Source organism: Giraffa tippelskirchi, chromosome 13, assembly GCF_054371585.1.
Source record: "Giraffa tippelskirchi isolate mGirTip1 chromosome 13, T2T-mGirTip1v1.2.pri, whole genome shotgun sequence".
Taxonomy (NCBI): domain Eukaryota; kingdom Metazoa; phylum Chordata; class Mammalia; order Artiodactyla; family Giraffidae; genus Giraffa; species Giraffa tippelskirchi.
This window is the reverse complement of record NC_137287.1, coordinates 6,562,714-6,581,593: the sequence shown is the minus strand read 5'-3', so window position 1 is coordinate 6,581,593 and position 18,880 is coordinate 6,562,714. Positions and strand designations below refer to the sequence as shown.

General features: G+C 51.8%; 1 protein-coding gene across 1 annotated transcript; it reads right to left on the bottom strand.

Moving 5' to 3' along the window:
* Positions 1 to 398: 398 nt before the first annotated feature.
* On the bottom strand, positions 399 to 17,872 carry LOC145532008 (mucin-12-like). Its single transcript, XM_081556216.1, has 12 exons — positions 17,773 to 17,872; positions 9,199 to 9,694; positions 8,684 to 8,785; positions 8,097 to 8,224; positions 7,832 to 7,896; positions 4,878 to 5,029; positions 4,446 to 4,517; positions 4,165 to 4,327; positions 3,292 to 3,453; positions 2,580 to 2,656; positions 943 to 1,031; positions 399 to 758 (listed from the first exon to the last, which is right to left on the bottom strand). Exons 2-12 carry the CDS (start codon positions 9,473 to 9,475, stop codon positions 717 to 719), a joined length of 1,329 nt encoding a protein of 442 aa, XP_081412342.1. The 5' UTR covers positions 9,476 to 9,694; positions 17,773 to 17,872; the 3' UTR covers positions 399 to 716.
* Positions 17,873 to 18,880: the final 1,008 nt, after the last annotated feature.

Genomic DNA, 18,880 nt, shown 5'->3' with positions numbered 1-18,880 from the left:
GGCCAGTGCCCAGCCCCAGGAGGGCTGAGAGTTCTTGGGTCTGGGGGGTTCGCAGGTAAGCACAGCCCCTGGAGTCACCTGGAGTGACCTTGGGCCCTCTCAAGGTCAGCAGGGCAACATGCTCACTCTTCCACCTTCTGGGGACTCCCGCTCCTCCTTCCCTTGGCCTGAGGTCCACTCCCGGATGTGACCCCAAGCTCAGCTGCCGCAGAGCCCTCGGGCAGAGGAGGGCCTGATCCGGCTTGGAGCAGACGAAGGGTCCCGGGCTCCACACGTGGGCTCGGGAAGGGGCCCAGATGTGGCGTCCAACCCTGCAGTGCTCTTCTGAGAAGGACCTTCCCAGACTCGCAGGCCCCCCTGCAGGGGAGGGGAGGAGACAGCTCGGCCATGCTCAGCTCTATGAGACTTGTTCCTTTATTGGCAGAAAAGTTCCTGCATTGGTGTCACAAGTGGAGTGAACAATTGGAGTAAACTCAGGTGGAGTAAACACAAGTGAAGTAACAAGATGCCTCGGGGCTCCTGGCTGGAGGGCGAGGGAGCAGAGGGCATTCGCAGCAGTGAGGACGGGGCAAGCCCGCTCGCTCTGAGAGGGCCATCCTCGGGCCTGATGACTTCAGGTTTCAGGTTCCTCTTGGCAGTCCGGGGCCAGTGGAGGGCTCTGCTGGGCGCAGCCTCGTCACCCAGATCTGAGTGAGGGGTGGCAGTCCCTGTCCCCATCACTGAGCAGTTGTCACCACTGTGGGCCTCTGAATGTGGAGCTGGGGAGGGTGGGAGAGAGGAGGTGAGACCGACGGGGAACCCAGTGATGGCTGTGTCCAGGGGGAGTGAGCTGCCTCTGGGCCGAGGGGGGCCCACCCTCCCCAAGCAGCCCCAGGCAGTGGATGGAGGGGAGCAGCCCCTAGCTGAGGGCGGTGGGCAGGGAGTTGGGGGTTCCTGAGTCACCTCTGTAGTGGGGTCCACGCTCCTCAGGGAGGGCTGGAAGTTTCTGTAGATGTTTTCAAGGCCAAACGTGTCCCCCTTCAGATCTTGACCTGTAGGGAGAGGTACTGGGGTGAGAGTGAGCCTGGGGGAAGCCGAAGAGATACACAGGACGGATTGTTCGTAGTAAAAGGGATGGGCTTGGGCAGTCGGCCCTGAAGCTGCGCTAAACTCCCTTCCCACTGCCCGTCCGTCCTTCCCCCAGCCCAGCTCATTGGAGACGCGGAAGGGGGGTTGGGGAGGTGGCCGAGGATGATGCAGGGACACGAAGGGGCAGGAGCTGCCTTCCAACAAAAGTCAGGGCCAGGTGAGTGGGTCCCCAAGGAGACACTTGGTTTAGGTGGGGTAGGAGGGCGAGACTGCCTGGGGTCAACAGGCACACTTCCTCATAGCAACGGTAGCAATAACAGACAGAACCAACTGTGCCTGGAATCTTCTTGTGTGAGTTGGCATGAGCCCAACACCCACTGTCTCCGTCATGCAGATAAACTCACTCCTCAACTTTCAGAATCGGGTTCCAGGTCTGCCTGGCATCTTCCTGAACGTTCCTTTGCTCCCTCCCTCAAGATCCTCCCCCACCGTCTGCCCTCCTTACCCACTCTCCCCCCAATGTGGGCTGAGCTCAGCTGACTCCCCAGCGCTGCCAGTAAGCCGCAGGCCTCTCTGCAGACTTCAGACTGGCCAGATCTGGGGTATCTCCCCCTCTGCACTTAACTGCCCCTCAGTATACCCCACCTGCGGCTTCTCCCCACTGCACCCCGTCTCCGTCATCCCCTCCCAGAGCCTGCAAACGACAGGCCCTGCCCAGCTAGCTCACTGGCATCTGAACTATGTTGTCTGCTGTCCACACCTCCTGGTCCCCACCGTCCCCGCACTCAGCCTCATCATCCCTGGCCTGCATTACTGTGCTGTTCCCTCCCTGAACACCCCACTTTTGTGCGTCCCCCTCAAATCCTCCTGAATGAGCCACCCAAAATGCACGTCTGGTCCCCCTCCCTTCAAGCTCCTCCAATTGGCATCCCCCCTACACCATGGTCCACTGACCAGTCCTGACCTAGCTGTGTCATCCTCCCATCCCACTGACCCACCCTTGGTTCCCTACAGGCCACATCTTCCCCACCTCCACGCCCTTTCTTAAGCAGGGACCCTTGCCTGGAAAGCCCCTCTCCCTTCCCGTCCTGGGACAAGGCCTCACTTGACCATGGCCCTTCATCCCACTGTGTGAGTGATACACTGGGGCTGGGCTGAACTCATGGGAATCTCTGTGGAAGGACCATGTGTGAACTGGATCTTGGAAACAGTGGGATGGAAATGTGCAGAGATTCAGACAATCAGAAGCAGCACAGTCTCTGCAAAACGGTGGGCCACAGACTGGAGCGCAGGGAACTTGATGGGGAGAAGCCAAGTAAAGGCTGGAGGGTCAGCAGGGCTGCCCGTGGGGACTTGGGGTCAGGAGGCTGCAGACTGGCTGTTGCAGCAGATGCAGGACTGGCTGGCAGGACGTATGTGCGTGTCACTCACAACCACTGGGAGTCTGACTGGCATTTCTCCACCCCACCCCACCCCCAGCCTGCCCTGCCTTGGCCCCTGATAAGATCTACCTTCCCAGACGCTTGTGTTCTCAAAACTGCCAGGGTAGCCTGCATCTTGCCACTCTCGAGACATGTTGTACTCTTGCCTGCCAACAGAAATGACATGAACAGCTGATGACGGAGAGGTAGGGGAAGGGCTCAGAGACCTCTGGCCCTCGGCTTCCAGAAGAGTCTGCTCTGGCCAAGCCCTGAGTCAGGGAGGGAGGGGCCTGCCCCCAGTGGCAGGGGTAGAAACCGAATATCATTCCTGGGGATGTCTCCATCACCTGTTCCCTCCACCCCTCAGAGGGCCTCAGTGACCTTATCCGTGAGCTGGGGGCATCGGACTAGAGTCAGGACAGTTCCCTTTGCCGGCCAGCCGAGCTCTGTACAGAACGCTGCTCAGTCTCTTACAGCTGGGAAGCGAGCGATCATTCCCAGCATCCTAGTGTGACAGTGCTGCTCTGTGGCAGCCAAGGTGATAAGAAGCACCAGGTAATTTCATTACACAATCCAGTTTCAGTCCATAAGTCTCTGTTTCCATTTCTCTGCCAAGCGGATATGTCTTATCAGATCTGCAGGCTGCCCTCTGCTAGACGCAGAGCTGGGAGGGACCAGCAGGAACTAGGAGGGACACGGGGGCAGGGGGCAGGGCCTCATCCACCTCTGTTGGGCCTCAGCAGGGCCTCAGGATTTTCTGACTATGGTTCCCTCTCCTCCAGGCCCAGCCCCAGAAGCTCACCTGTGCAGTTTTCTCTGGGATCGGCTGAGTAAGAGGATCAGGACCACCACCAAGACCACCAGGAGCGCTGCCACGGCTCCCACGATCCCATATACCATGCTCTTGCTGGTGCTGGCTTCACAGGTCTCCCCCGAGTACCAGTGTGTGTCTGAGTTCAGGCATCTGGGGACACACACAAGCTCAGGCCAGTCCACCAGCTTCCCTCACCCACCCAATTTCTGCCCTGCCGCCCCCTGCCCCTGAAAAAAAAAGATCAATGTCAAAGCACAGGAAACCATCTTACCCATTGAGGGCAGTTGCTGGGCACCCTCCCTGACTCCGCAAGTCTAAGGGGTGGTGAGTGGGTGCAGGGACCACAGATCCACAGAGGAGAATCTGAGAGGGCTGGGGACCTCGTCCCACGCATGTAATGTTCATCCACTTAATCGCTAAGCACATCATTGCTAAGAAGCTGGCACTTGGATGGCCTGTCACCATGTTTTATATTTTGTACTTTAGTTTAAGATGTAGTGCGCCAGCAAGGAGGTGATAATGGCATGGTGGCATGATGGCTGGGATGTTGTTAAGGACGTGAATGATAGATAGAGAGAGAGGTCCACAGATACAGATTTGCAATTGATAACTGGAACTTTTTCAGAAAGGGGACTGCTTGGTTCTATGAGACCTGTGTCTGTAACCTGACCCTCCCACTCCCTCTGATGGGAGCAGGAGGTGGGAGACCTGGGCAGAGGAAAGAGGGATGTAGAGGCGGGGCTGGAGGTGCCTTGTGAGCTCTGTCCACCCTCACCCTGCACCCTTGGATGACCTTCAGGGAGAGTGGGACCCTACCACTAGAGAGGGCAGATGCTGGCCTTAGAAGAAACCAGCACTTACAGACAACGGGGGCCACTTTGCTGCAGCTGGCACCTGCCATGGTGACAGTCCATTTCCGACTTCGTCCCTGGGGTGCAGTTGGTCACACAGGCCGGCTTCCCATCCAGCTCATCCAGGTAGTAGAATTGGGCGAATTCCTTCGCAGCATTCTTAGCGCATTGCTCTGGGGGCAGGTGGGGGGGCGGGCAGGAAGTGTCAGCCAGGTGAACCTGTCCCTAGGCCCAACCCCCACCCCCACCCCTGCCTCAGGTTTACTGTCCACTCTCCATGGGGCTGCTCACCTTTTGGGTCAAAGTCGACCTTCATGGTTTTCACTTTGGTGACTGTCTCATCGTAGCACAGGAGTGAGAGGTCTGCCCAGGGTGGTGAAAAAGAACAAAACAGATGTGCCTCCCCCCGCCCGCTGAGGGCAGTCAGCCTCCCCTTTCCTCCTTGCTGTGGCCAAGACTAGTAGGTGCAGCTGAGGCTGTGAACTGGCTCTGAGGGGGTCACTGGGGCTGCTGACCACCTCAGCCCGGGACTGAGAGGGGCTGCCGGAAGCAGCACAGAATATGGGGAAGGTACTCGGGCTTGACCTCTGGATTCCTCGAGGGAGGTCTCTGGAGTTCCAGAAGAGACGAGAGATGCAGGACATGGGGGTGGGCCTGAGGCCTCCCTAAGGGGCCCCGCCCATCCTTTCCCCACCAACATCAAGGGGTTTTCGGGGGGCTTACTTTTGCAGTCTTCAGAATTCCCGTGTAGCTGTCTGGTCTCATTCATAATCTTGGCCCTTATGATATTAGTGAGGTTTTCAAACAGCTCCAGGTACCCCGAAGTGTAGTTGGCCTCCATGATGACTTCGTGTTCCACCACGACGCTGCCACGACTGGAACCAGGAGTCATCAGTCAACCCTTGTTGCCCACCCTCCCAGCAAGTGGGGCCCAAGAAGCAAGAAGGGTGATGAGAAACAATTAGTCATGTGACCCAGGGGCGGGACAGAACATAGACTCTTCCCTCCAGCAGTTAACAACCTAGAGGGAGGCTACAATATAAGCCTGTAATTACAATATATGCCAATGGGTGAAATTCATCCCTAAAAATGGAGGCTGTTGGGCAAAGACGTGGAGGAATGGAACCCTTTGCATCATTGGTGGGAAAGCAAACTGGTGCAGCTACTGTGGAAAACAGTATGATGGTTCCTCAAAAAATGAATTATAGAATGATCATGTGATCCAGCAATTCCACCTCTGGGTATCCACCTCAAAGAATTGAAAGGAGGGGCAGGAGGAAATATTTGTACACCCATGTTCATAGCCATGTTATTCATAATAACTAAACAGTGGAACCAATCAATCTAAGCACTCATCAGTGGATGACTGGATTAACAAAATGCAGTCTGTACATACAATGGAATATTATTCAGTCTCTAAAAGGAAGGAAATTCTGAGACATTCTGCAACATGCATGAACCTTGAGGACATTATGCTAAGTGAAATAGGCCAGTCATAAAGGGGATGAATACGATGAGTATTTTTGAGTAGTAATATGAGATCCCTGAAGTAATCAAATTCAGGATAGAGATAGAAGGCAGCATGGTGATCGTCAGAGGTGGGATGAGGGGGAATTGGGAGTTATTGTTTAATGGGTACAGAGTTTCAGTTTGGGAAGACGAAAAAGTTCTGGAGGACTTCCCTGGTGGTCCAGTGGTTAAAAATCCACCTGCCAGTGCCAGAGACACAGGTTCAACACCTGGCCCGGGAAGATTCCACATGCTGTGGGGCAACTAAGCCGAAGACTACTCAAATCCGCTTGTGCTAGAGTTCATGCTCAGCAACAGGAGAAGTCATGCAATGAGAAGCCCATGTGTCACAGTGAGAGAGCAGACCCTGCTTGCCGCAGCTAGAGAAAGCCCCCCGCAGCAATAAAGACCCAGTCAGCCAAAAAAAAAAAGAATTAAAAAGTTCTAGAGATGGACAGTGGTGGTGGTTGTACAACAATGTGAATTTACTTAATGCTGCTAAACCATATACTTAACAGGGTAAATTCAGTGGCTAATGACAGATTTTATGTTATGGGTATTTCACCACAATGAAAATATTTTAAATTTAAAAATTTAAGACAGAAGCTAATGGATTATATTTTATATTAAATGTAAACTTTTAGAAATGAAGAAACATGAGGGCACTTTAGAAATGTTGGATTCCAACCCAGAAGCTTCTTGTTAGATGCTCAGCAATGCTCTGAGCAGAGAGCTCCTGAGACAAGGTCCATTACTACCCACAGTCCTTGTGACAGAGAAGTCAGAAGCAGGGCCCCGGAGGACATAACTCAACAAAGTCCTGAGTCAGAATGGAGACAGAGACCCTGGATTTGAGGCTGGGTGGGGGTGGAGGATGCTGGGTTATGGAACCCCATGGGTTCTTGATATGTTGGTAACTGACATGCCCCAGGCTCCTTCCCCACCCTTCTGTCTGCTTCTCCTGCCCATCCGTTAAATATGGATGCTTCCCATGCTTCTGTCCAGGGACAGCTTCACTTCCATGCTGTGACAATTGCCCCAGCCATCTGGTCTACTCCCTGAGCTTCCAGTGATGCCTATCTAGGGATGTCAACGCCAATGTCCCTGCTATAGACCCTTCCTATCATACATTTGACCATCAGCTGCTCCATCATTCCACATGGCTGGGCCCCAGGCACTTGAGGCTTAACAAGGCCCATGTCAAACTCATCATCTTCTTCCACCATCCTGCTCCTCCTTACGTTCTTCATCTCAGCCAAGGGCAACCCACACTCCCAGCAGCCCAGAGATCTGGTGTCATTCCTCCTTTTCTCCAAACACCCATCAAAATCCAATGATCTGCTGGTCCTGCCTCTTAAAGACCTTTCACACTGGACTATTTTCCTTCTTCATTAACACCTCTCAGCCCCGGGCTACTACTGTCTCCCTCCTCTGTCCATCCATTCTCAACCCTGCAACCAGATTGCAGCGTTTACTCTGCCACGTGGGCCACAACTGCTGATGCTTCACATGTAAATGAGCACGTGTCACTTTTCCAACACCCTCTCCCACCACAGCCCCTTTGTCTGCAAGAAGCCAAGTGTGCTTTATGTTCCTAGGAACTGCGCTCCTTTCTCTTATCTGTAGGCGTGACATGGATTTCCTCTTGTAACACTCTCCCCCTCCCTTGCCTCTAGTTGGCCCATTCCTCATCCTTCAAGCCTCAGCTTAGCTGTAACTTCCTCCAGGAAGATTTCCATCAGTCTCACTGACCCTGCACTCAGGACCTCTCCCTCTGTACCTCATGTGTCCCTTATCATAACTCTAGCCTCAGTAACTGAGTTATCATAACTACCATAACTCTAGCTACCATAACTCTAGCTACCATAACTCTAGCTACCATAACTCTAGCTACCTGTGCTCTGCCCTTCTAAGCTCCATGAAGAGCAGAACACAATGTTCCCAGCACCTAGCACAGGGTAGACTTCCAATATTAGCTTGATAAATGGATGAATGCTGAATGAATGAATGCATGGTCTCAGAGCCCTCGGGTGTTGCCTTTGAGCTGGAGGCCTTTCTGACCCAGCCAGGTACTGATACTCTAACCGTTTATGATAGGAGGAGGCAGAAGAGCAGGCAAGAGAGAAGAGCTTCCCACAGTCTATAGACCTTCCCACCCCCATACTCACAGCAGTCTTATGACATTCACGCCTCTGTATTGGGGAAAGTTGTTGCCCCTGTAAACTTTATCCATCTGAAAGAAACAAGACAGCTGAGTTCATAGAAGCCTGGAGTGTGCAGCAGCCCCTGTTCTCTGTGCTGGGGGCAGTCCCTCAGAACCTCTTTTCCCCAAGGAGTCCCTGTACTAGCCCATAGGAAAGAAGGAAGGAGTTGCATAGGGATGTCCCCTCTACAGGATTCACATCAGGGAATCTAGGCTTCCTCTCCTCTTACCCGACTCTTGAATACTTGAACGAAGTTCTTGTATGCATCGGAGGATTTGTCATTTAGGTCATCTGTGAAATTCCTGTTAGTCACTTTCACTGTCAGGTCTACAGTGGCATTGATTTTTTGGGGGGGTTCTATGGAAACAGGGCATATTATGCATAAGACAGCAACCTCACAGTAATGCCTTCCAGAAATGGCTAATTCTTCATTTGTTGGCTTTGTGGGAGAGGAGAAACTGTGTAGGGAGGCAGACGGAAACTCAAAAGGCAGGTAGGAATACCTGAAACATCTGCCCCTTGTCTCTGAATACCAGGAGGAGCTACTGGTCAGAATCTTATATTCAGTGAGACCTGACTGGAGGGCACCAGATGATCATTCAGATGAGAGAGGCAGGTTAACTAGTGAAAAGGGCTCAGAAGTGGGATGCGGAAAATCCATGCTCTACCTGCGTTTTGGCCTGGGTGAAAGTCACATTTTCTCCTCTACCTGCACAATTAGGCAATGGTAGCAAATGAGCCTTCCAATGGTGCCCTCCTATTTTGAATGGTTAAGGGATGTGGAGATGATCTACAAGTCTCAGAAAAGGTCCTTACCTATGAAGAAGTATTCCATGAGGGATTTACACTGGTAACCAGAGTAGCCTTGGGCACAGACACATTTTTTTCCGTTCCAAGTGCCCCCATTGTAGCACTGCACTGCAAAGAGGTAGAACATTCCAGAGGTTACCATGGAAGCCCAAGACACAAAACACCAACTCTTTTTCCAAGTCCCATCATTCAGACATAGCACTGAAAGATGGAAATGGGACTAGATGATCACGCTGCAACTGAGAGCCCTCTGCCACCATTTCAATCCCCAGGAGATAGTGGGGCAAAGAGAAGGAGCAACAGAATGGAAGGAAGCAAGAGGTGAAAGAGGACACTCAAAGAAATCAAGAGTCCTACAGCTCAAAAGAGAGGCACACCATCCACTTGGATGATGTATACTGGCAACAAGATGGCCCTGGAAGTGTGGAACAAGACCACAAGGAGGACAAAACCGATTAGCTGATAAGGGAGATGAGAGATGAGCAGGAGGAGCCCGTAGAGTGACAAAGAAGTAGACTTACATGGTGTTGTAGTTGAAGAGTGGGTTGTCCTCACAGTTGTCTGTGTCCTAGTGAATGGGGGATGCAGGGTTGACCTGGTACTGAATCCAGGGACTGGAGCACCAGTGGAGCCAGGTGAAGTGGAGGACACAGAAGGAAAGCCAGAAGTTGACTCCTCTTTGGCAGTCAGGGTGGTATGTTGTGAGACCACAGTGTGGGTGGACATCTCACTGGGGCTTGATGAGGAAGGACTTGCACTGTTTGTACTGTGCAAAGAATGGGTAGAGAATGATGACATGGACCCGTCTGAGGAGCTGGTGTAGAGAGTGGATTCCAGAGAAGAAGATGTGGTCGTGTGTCCATCACCAACGGAAGTGGTTAAGGATTCTCCAGGCCTTGATGTGGACGCAGAAATTTCATTCCCTACAGTAACAGTGCTGTTCAAGGTGCCTGTAGGTTTTGATGAATCAGGCGTGGAAGTAGCAAGAGTGAGTTCCTCTGTGAGGCCTGTGATTGTCTGTGTGGAGACAGAGGGGGTGGTAGACAGCAGGCTGGGAATTGAAGAGGAAGCTAGGCTACTACTATGACTGGGATAGGAAGTTGACATAGAAGATTCAGAAATGGTTGAAAGGACGGAGGACATCTCTGTAATTGTTGTTGTACTGAATCCAGTGCTGGAGGTGGTGGTAGAAAGTCCCTCAGAATTTGAAGGTATATAAAATGTTGAGGTGTAAGAGGAGACTGTGTGTGTTGATGGTGCTGAGACTATTGTGGACACAGTGGCTTCAGGAGTAGAATATGTGGTCCTTTCTTCATCACCAGTGGAGGAGGTGATGGATTCAGCTGGACTTGAAGTGGACACAGCACTTCCATCCTCTTGAGAAATTGTCAATGTAGGTAAGTCCGTGACTTGAGAAAAATCAGATATGGTGTTGTGATCTGTGGATTTCTGAGTGACAAAAGTGGTAGACTGTACTGAACCAGATGAGCTGGAAAATGTCTCTCCAGTGCTAGATGGGGCTGTAGAGCTCCCAGCAACTCCTGTGTGGGAACTCTCAGAAGAAACACTAGATGCAGACCACCCAGAAGTAGTGGCAAAACTCCCAGGGCGTGTGGTGGGGGAACCCTCAGAAGACACAGTGAATTCAGACAGACCAGAAGTGGTTAGGGAGGACATGGGAATTGTGGTATGGTAACCATCAGAAGACACCATGGATTCAGATGGACCAGAAGTAGTGGTAGAGCTCCCAGGTACCATGGTGTGGGAACCTTCAGAAGACACTGAGGATTCAGACTGACCAGATGTGGTGAAGGAACCCCCAGAAGAGATTGTGGATTCAGACTGACCAGATGTGGTGATGGTGCTCCCAGGGACTGTGGCGTAGGAACTCTCAGAAGAGACTGAGGATTCAGACTGAACAGATGTGGTTTGGGAACTCTCAGAAGAGACTGTGGATTCAGACCCACCAGAAGTAGGGGGGGAACTCCAAAAGACTGTGGTGAGGGAACCTTCAGAAGACAGTGTGAAGTCAGACCCACCAGATAAAGTTGTGGAGCTCCCAGGGACTGTGATGTGGGAATCCTCAGAGGAGACTGTGGATTTAGACAGACCAGAAGTGGTTGGGTAGGGCATGGAAACTGTGGTATGGGAACCATCCAGAAAGACTGTGGATTCAGACTGAGAAGATGTGGTGATAAAGTTCCCAGGAACTGTAGTGTGGGAACCCTCAGAAGAGACTGTGGATTCTGACTGAACAGAAAGAGTGGGGGAACTCCCAAGGACTGTGGTGAGGGAAACTTCAGAAGAGATTGTGGATTCAGACTGACCAGATGTGGTGTGGGAGTTCTCCGAAGAGACTGTATATTCAGACTGACCAGATGTGCTGACAGAGCTCAAAGGAATTGTGATGAGGGAACCCTCAGAAGAGACTGTAGATTCAGACTGAGCAGAAGTAGAGGTGGAGCTCCCAGGGGCTGTGGTGTGGGCACCCTGAGAAGAGACTGTGGGTTCAAACTGACCAGATGGGGTGGTTAAGCTCCCAGAGATTGTTGAATGGAAACCCTCAGAAGAGATTGTGGATTCTGACTGAACAGAAGGAGTGAGGGAACTCCCAAGCCCTGTCGTGAGGGAGCCCTCTGAAGAGACAGTGAATTCAGACTGTCCAGATGTGGTGTGAAAATTGTCAGAAGAGACTGTAGATAAAGTGAGATCAGATGTGGTAGTGGAACTCCAATGGACTGTGGTGAGGGAGGCCTCAGAAGAGATTGTGGGTTCAGTCTGACCAGATGTGGTGAGAAAACTCCCAGGGACTGTGGTATGGGAATCCTCAAAAGACACTGTGGATTCAGACACACTGGATATAGTGGGGAAACTCCCAAGGACTGCGGTGAGGAAACTCTCAGAAGAGACTGTGGATACAGACTGACCAGATGTGCTGTGGAAATTCCCTGAAGAGACTGTATAATCAGACCAAGAAGATGTGGTGGTGGAGGTCCAAGGGAATATGGTGGGAGAACCATCAGAAGTGACAGTAGATTCATACCAACCAGAAGTAGTAGTGGAGCTTCCAGGGACTGTGGTGGGGGAACCCTCAGAAGAGATTGTGGGTTTAAAATGCCCATATGTGGTGACAAAGCTCCCAGGGACTGTGGTGGGGGAAGGCTCAGAAGACACTGTGGATTCTGACAGACCTGATGTGGTGATGGAGCTTCCAGGGACAGTGGTGGGAGAAGGCTCAGAAGAGACTGTGGATTCAGACTGACCAGATGTGGTCTGGGAACTCTCAGAAGACAATGTGGATTCTGACAGAAATGATGTGGTGGTGGACTTCCCAGGGCGTGTGGTGGAGGATCCCTCAGAAGAGATTGTGAAATGAGACTGACCAGATGTGGTGTAGGAACTCTCAGAAGAGACTGTGGATTCAGAGTGATCAAAAGTGGTGGTGGAACTCAGTAGGACTGTGGTTTGGGAACCCGCAGAAGACACTGTAGATTCTGACAGACCCGATGTGGTGATGGAGCTTCCAGGAACTGTGGTGGGAGAAGACTCAAAAAAGACTGTGGGTTCAGACTGACCAGACGTGATGATAACACTCCCAGGGATTGTGACGGGAGAAGCCTCAGAAGAGACTGTGGATTCAGAGTGACCAGGTGTGGTGTGGGAACTCTCAGAAGACACTGCAGATTCTGACAGAACTGATGTAGTGGTGGAGCTTCCAGGGACTGTGGTGGGAGAAGACTCAGAAGAGACTGTGGGTTCAGACTGACCAGATGTGGTGGTGGAGCTCAGTAGTACTGTGGTTTGGGAACCCTCAGAAGAGACTGTGGATTCAGACTGACCAGATGTGGTCTGGGAACTCTCAGAAGACACTGTGGATTCTGACAGAACTGATGTAGTGGTGGAGCTTCCAGGGACTGTGGTGGGAGAAGACTCAGAAGAGACTATGGGTTCAGACTGACCAGATGCGGTGGTGGAGCTCAGTAGTACTGTGGTTTGGGAACCCTCAGAAGAGACTGTGGATTCAGACTGACCAGATGTGGTCTGGGAACTCTCAGAAGACACTGCGGATTCTGACAGAACTGATGTAGTGGTGGAGCTTCCAGGGACTGTGGTGGGAGAAGACTCAGAAGAGACTGTGGGTTCAGACTGACCAGATGTGGTGATAACACTCCCAGGGACTGTGGTGGGAGAAGCCTCAGAAGAGACTGTGAATTCAGATTGACCTGATGTGGTATGGGAACTCTCAGAATACACTGTGGATTTTGACAGACCTGATGTGGTGATGGAGCTTCCAGGGAATGTGATGAGAGAAGCCTCAGAAGAGACTGTGGATTCAGAGTGACCAGATGTGGTCTGGGAACTCTCAGAAGACACTGTGGATTCTGACAGACCGGATGTGGTGGTAGACCTCGCAGGGCCTGTGGTGGAGGATCCTTCAGAAGAGATTGTGGAATGAGACTGACCAGGTGTGGTGTGGGAACTCTCAGAAGAGACTGTGGGTTCAGACTGATCAAATGTGGTGGTGGAGCTCAGTAGGACTGTGGTTTGGGAACCCTCAGAAGACACTGTGGATTCTGACAGACCTGATGTGGTGATGGAGCTTCTAGGGACTGTGGTGGGAGAAGCCTCAGAAGAGACTGTGGATTCAGAGTGACCAGGTGTGGTGTGGGAACTCTCAGAAGACACTGCGGATTCTGACAGAACTGATGTAGTGGTGGAGCTTCCAGGGACTGTGGTGGGAGAAGACTCAGAAGAGACTGTGGGTTCAGACTGACCAGATGTGGTGGTGGAGCTCAGTAGTACTGTGGTTTGGGAACCCTCAGAAGAGACTGTGGATTCAGACTGACCAGATGTGGTCTGGGAACTCTCAGAAGACACTGCGGATTCTGACAGAACTGATGTAGTGGTGGAGCTTCCAGGGACTGTGGTGGGAGAAGACTCAGAAGAGACTGTGGATTCAGAGTGACCAGATGTGGTCTGGGAACTCTCAGAAGACAATGAGGATTCTGACAGAACTGATGTAGTCATGGAGCTTCCAGGGACTGTGGTGGGAGAAGACTCAGAAGAGACTGTGGGTTCAGACTGAACAGATGTGGTGATAACACTCCCAGGGACTGTGGTGGGAGAAGCCTCAGAAGAGACCGTGGATTCAGAGTGACCAGATGTGGTCTGGGAACTCTCAGAAGACACTGTGGATTCTGACAGACCGGATGTGGTGGTAGACCTCTCAGGGCCTGTGGTGGAGGATCCTTCAGAAGAGCTTGTGGAATGAGACTGACCAGGTGTGGTGTGGGAACTCTCAGAAGAGACTGTGGGTTCAGACTGATCAAATGTGGTGATGGAGCTCAGTAGTACTGTGGTTTGGGAACCCTCAGAAGAGACTGTGGATTCAGACTGACCAGATGTGGTCTGGGAACTCTCAGAAGACACTGCGGATTCTGACAGAACTGATGTAGTGGTGGAGCTTCCTGGGACTGTGGTGGGAGAAGACTCAGAAGAGACTGTGGATTCAGACTGACCAGATGTGATGATAACACTCCCAGGGATTGTGATGGGAGAAACCTCAGAAGAGACTGTGAATTCAGACTGACCTGATGTGTTATGGGAACTCTCAGAAGACACTGTGGATTCTGACAGAACTGATGTGGTGGTGGACCTCGCAGTGCCTGTGGTGGAGGATCCCTCAGAAGAGACTGTGGATTCAGACTGACCTGATGTAGTGTGGGAACTCTGAGAAGAGACTGTGGATTCAGACTGATCAAATGTGGTGGTGGAGCTCAGTAGGACTGTGGTTTGGGAACCCTCAGAAGACACTGTGGATTCTGACAGACCTGATGTGGTGATGGAGCTTCCAGGGACTGTGGTGGGAGAAGCCTCAGAAGAGACTGTGGATTCAGAGTGACCAGGTGTGGTGTGGGAACTCTCAGAAGAGACTGTGGGTTCAGACTGATCAAATGTGGTGGTGGAGCTCAGTAGTACTGTGGTTTGGGAACCCTCAGAAGAGACTGTGGATTCAGACTGACCAGATGTGGTCTGGGAACTCTCAGAAGACACTGCGGATTCTGACAGAACTGATGTAGTGGTGGAGCTTCCAGAGACTGTGGTGGGAGAAGACTCAGAAGAGACTGTGGGTTCAGACTGACCAGATGTAGTGATAACACTCCCAGGGACTGTGGTGGGAGAAGCCTCAGAAGAGACTGTGAATTCAGATTGACCTGATGTGGTATGGGAACTCTCAGAATACACTGTGGATTTTGACAGACCTGATGTGGTGATGGAGCTTCCAGGGAATGTGATGAGAGAAGCCTCAGAAGAGACTGTGGATTCAGAGTGACCAGATGTGGTCTGGGAACTCTCAGAAGACACTGTGGATTCTGACAGACCTGATGTGGTGGTAGACCTCGCAGGGCCTGTGGTGGAGGATCCTTCAGAAGAGATTGTGGAATGAGACTGACCAGGTGTGGTGTGGGAACTCTCAGAAGAGACTGTGGGTTCAGACTGATCAAATGTGGTGGTGGAGCTCAGTAGGACTATGGTTTGGGAACCCTCAGAAGAGACTGTGGATTCAGACTGACCAGATGTGGCCTGGGAACTCTCAGAGGACACTGCGGATTCTGACAGAACTGATGTAGTGGTGGAGCTTCCTGGGACTGTGGTGGGAGAAGACTCAGAAGAGACTGTGGATTCAGACTGACCAGATGTGATGATAACACTCCCAGGGATTGTGATGGGAGAAACCTCAGAAGAGACTGTGAATTCAGACTGACCTGATGTGGTATGGGAACTCTCAGAAGACACTGTGGATTCTGACAGAACTGATGTGGTGGTGGACCTCGCAGTGCCTGTGGTGGAGGATCCCTCAGAAGAGACTGTGGATTCAGACTGACCTGATGTAGTGTGGGAACTCTGAGAAGAGACTGTGGATTCAGACTGATCAAATGTGGTGGTGGAGCTCAGTAGGACTGTGGTTTGGGAACCCTCAGAAGACACTGTGGATTCTGACAGACCTGATGTGGTGATGGAGCTTCCAGGGACTGTGGTGGGAGAAGACTCAGAAGAGACTGTGGGTTCAGACTGACCAGATGTGGTGATAACACTCCCAGGGACTGTGGTGGGAGAAGCCTCAGAAGAGACTGTGGATTCAGACTGACCAGATGTGGTTTGGGAACTCTCAGAAGACACTGTGGATTCTGACAGACCTGATGTGGTGGTAGACCTCGCAGGGCCTGTGGTGGAGGATCCTTCAGAAGAGATTGTGGAATGAGACTGACCAGGTGTGGTGTGGGAACTCTCAGAAGAGACTGTGGGTTCAGACTGATCAAATGTGGTGGTGGAGCTCAGTAGGACTGTGGTTTGGGAACCCTCAGAAGACACTGTGGATTCTGACAGACCTGATGTGGTGATGGAGCTTCTAGGGACTGTGGTGGGAGAAGCCTCAGAAGAGACTGTGGATTCAGAGTGACCAGGTGTGGTGTGGGAACTCTCAGAAGACACTGCGGATTCTGACAGAACTGATGTAGTGGTGGAGCTTCCAGGGACTGTGGTGGGAGAAGCCTCAGAAGAGACTGTGGATTCAGAGTGACCAGATGTGGTCTGGGAACTCTCAGAAGACACTGTGGATTCTGACAGACCTGATGTGGTGGTAGACCTCGCAGGGCCTGTGGTGGAGGATCCTTCAGAAGAGATTGTGGAATGAGACTGACCAGGTGTGGTGTGGGAACTCTCAGAAGAGACTGTGGGTTCAGACTGATCAAATGTGGTGGTGGAGCTCAGTAGGACTATGGTTTGGGAACCCTCAGAAGAGACTGTGGATTCAGACTGACCAGATGTGGCCTGGGAACTCTCAGAGGACACTGCGGATTCTGACAGAACTGATGTAGTGGTGGAGCTTCCTGGGACTGTGGTGGGAGAAGACTCAGAAGAGACTGTGGATTCAGACTGACCAGATGTGATGATAACACTCCCAGGGATTGTGATGGGAGAAACCTCAGAAGAGACTGTGAATTCAGACTGACCTGATGTGGTATGGGAACTCTCAGAAGACACTGTGGATTCTGACAGAACTGATGTGGTGGTGGACCTCGCAGTGCCTGTGGTGGAGGATCCCTCAGAAGAGACTGTGGATTCAGACTGACCTGATGTAGTGTGGGAACTCTGAGAAGAGACTGTGGATTCAGACTGATCAAATGTGGTGGTGGAGCTCAGTAGGACTGTGGTTTGGGAACCCTCAGAAGACACTGTGGATTCTGACAGACCTGATGTGGTGATGGAGCTTCCAGGGACTGTGGTGGGAGAAGACTCAGAAGAGACTGTGGGTTCAGACTGACCAGATGTGGTGATAACACTCCCAGGGACTGTGGTGGGAGAAGCCTCAGAAGAGACTGTGGATTCAGACTGACCAGATGTGGTTTGGGAACTCTCAGAAGACACTGTGGATTCTGACAGACCTGATGTGGTGGTAGACCTCGCAGGGCCTGTGGTGGAGGATCCTTCAGAAGAGATTGTGGAATGAGACTGACCAGGTGTGGTGTGGGAACTCTCAGAAGAGACTGTGGGTTCAGACTGATCAAATGTGGTGGTGGAGCTCAGTAGGACTGTGGTTTGGGAACCCTCAGAAGACACTGTGGATTCTGACAGACCTGATGTGGTGATGGAGCTTCTAGGGACTGTGGTGGGAGAAGCCTCAGAAGAGACTGTGGATTCAGAGTGACCAGGTGTGGTGTGGGAACTCTCAGAAGACACTGCGGATTCTGACAGAACTGATGTAGTGGTGGAGCTTCCAGGGACTGTGGTGGGAGAAGCCTCAGAAGAGACTGTGGATTCAGAGTGACCAGGTGTGGTGTGGGAACTCTCAGAAGACACTGCGGATTCTGACAGAACTGATGTAGTGGTGGAGCTTCCAGGGACTGTGGTGGGAGAAGACTCAGAAGAGACTGTGGGTTCAGACTGACCAGATGTGGTGGTGGGGCTCAGTAGTACTGTGGTGGGAGAAGACTCAGAAGAGACTGTGGGTTCAGACTGACCAGATGTGGTGGTGGAGCTCAGTAGTACTGTGGTTTGGGAACCCTCAGAAGAGACTGTGGATTCAGACTGACCAGATGTGGTCTGGGAACTCTCAGAAGACACTGCGGATTCTGACAGAACTGATGTAGTGGTGGAGCTTCCAGGGACTGTGGTGGGAGAAGACTCAGAAGAGACTGTGGGTTCAGACTGACCAGATGTGGTGGTGGAGCTCAGTAGTACTGTGGTTTGGGAACCCTCAGAAGAGACTGTGGATTCAGACTGACCAGATGTGGTCTGGGAACTCTCAGAAGACACTGCGGATTCTGACAGAACTGATGTAGTGGTGGAGCTTCCAGAGACTGTGGTGGGAGAAGACTCAGAAGAGACTGTGGGTTCAGACTGACCAGATGTGGTGATAACACTCCCAGGGACTGTGGTGGGAGAAGCCTCAGAAGAGACTGTGAATTCAGATTGACCTGATGTGGTATGGGAACTCTCAGAATACACTGTGGATTTTGACAGACCTGATGTGGTGATGGAGCTTCCAGGGAATGTGATGAGAGAAGCCTCAGAAGAGACTGTGGATTCAGAGTGACCATATGTGGTCTGGGAACTCTCAGAAGACACTGTGGATTCTGACAGACCTGATGTGGTGGTAGACCTCGCAGGGCCTGTGGTGGAGGATCCTTCAGAAGAGATTGTGGAATGAGACTGACCAGGTGTGGTGTGGGAACTCTCAGAAGAGACTGTGGGTTCAGACTGATCAAATGTGGTGGTGGAGCTCAGTAGGACTGTGGTTTGGGAACCCTCAGAAGAGACTGTGGATTCAGACTGACCAGAAGTGGTCTGGGAACTCTCGAAAGATACTGTGAATTCTGACAGAACTGATGTGGTGGTGAAGCTCCCAGAGCCTGTGGTAGAGGAACACTCAGAAGAGACTGTGGATTCAGACTGACCAGATGTGGAGACAAAACTCCCAGGGACTGAAGTGGAGGAAATCTCAGAAGAGACTGTAGATTCAGACTGGCCTGATGTGGTCTGGGAACTCTCAGAAGACACTGTGGATTCTGACAGAAATGATGCGGTGGTGGAGCCTCCAGTGACCGTGGTGGGAGAAGTTTCAGAAGAGGCTGTGGGTTCAAACTGACCAGATGTGGTGTGGGAACTCTCAGAAGACACTGTGGATCCAGACTGATCAAA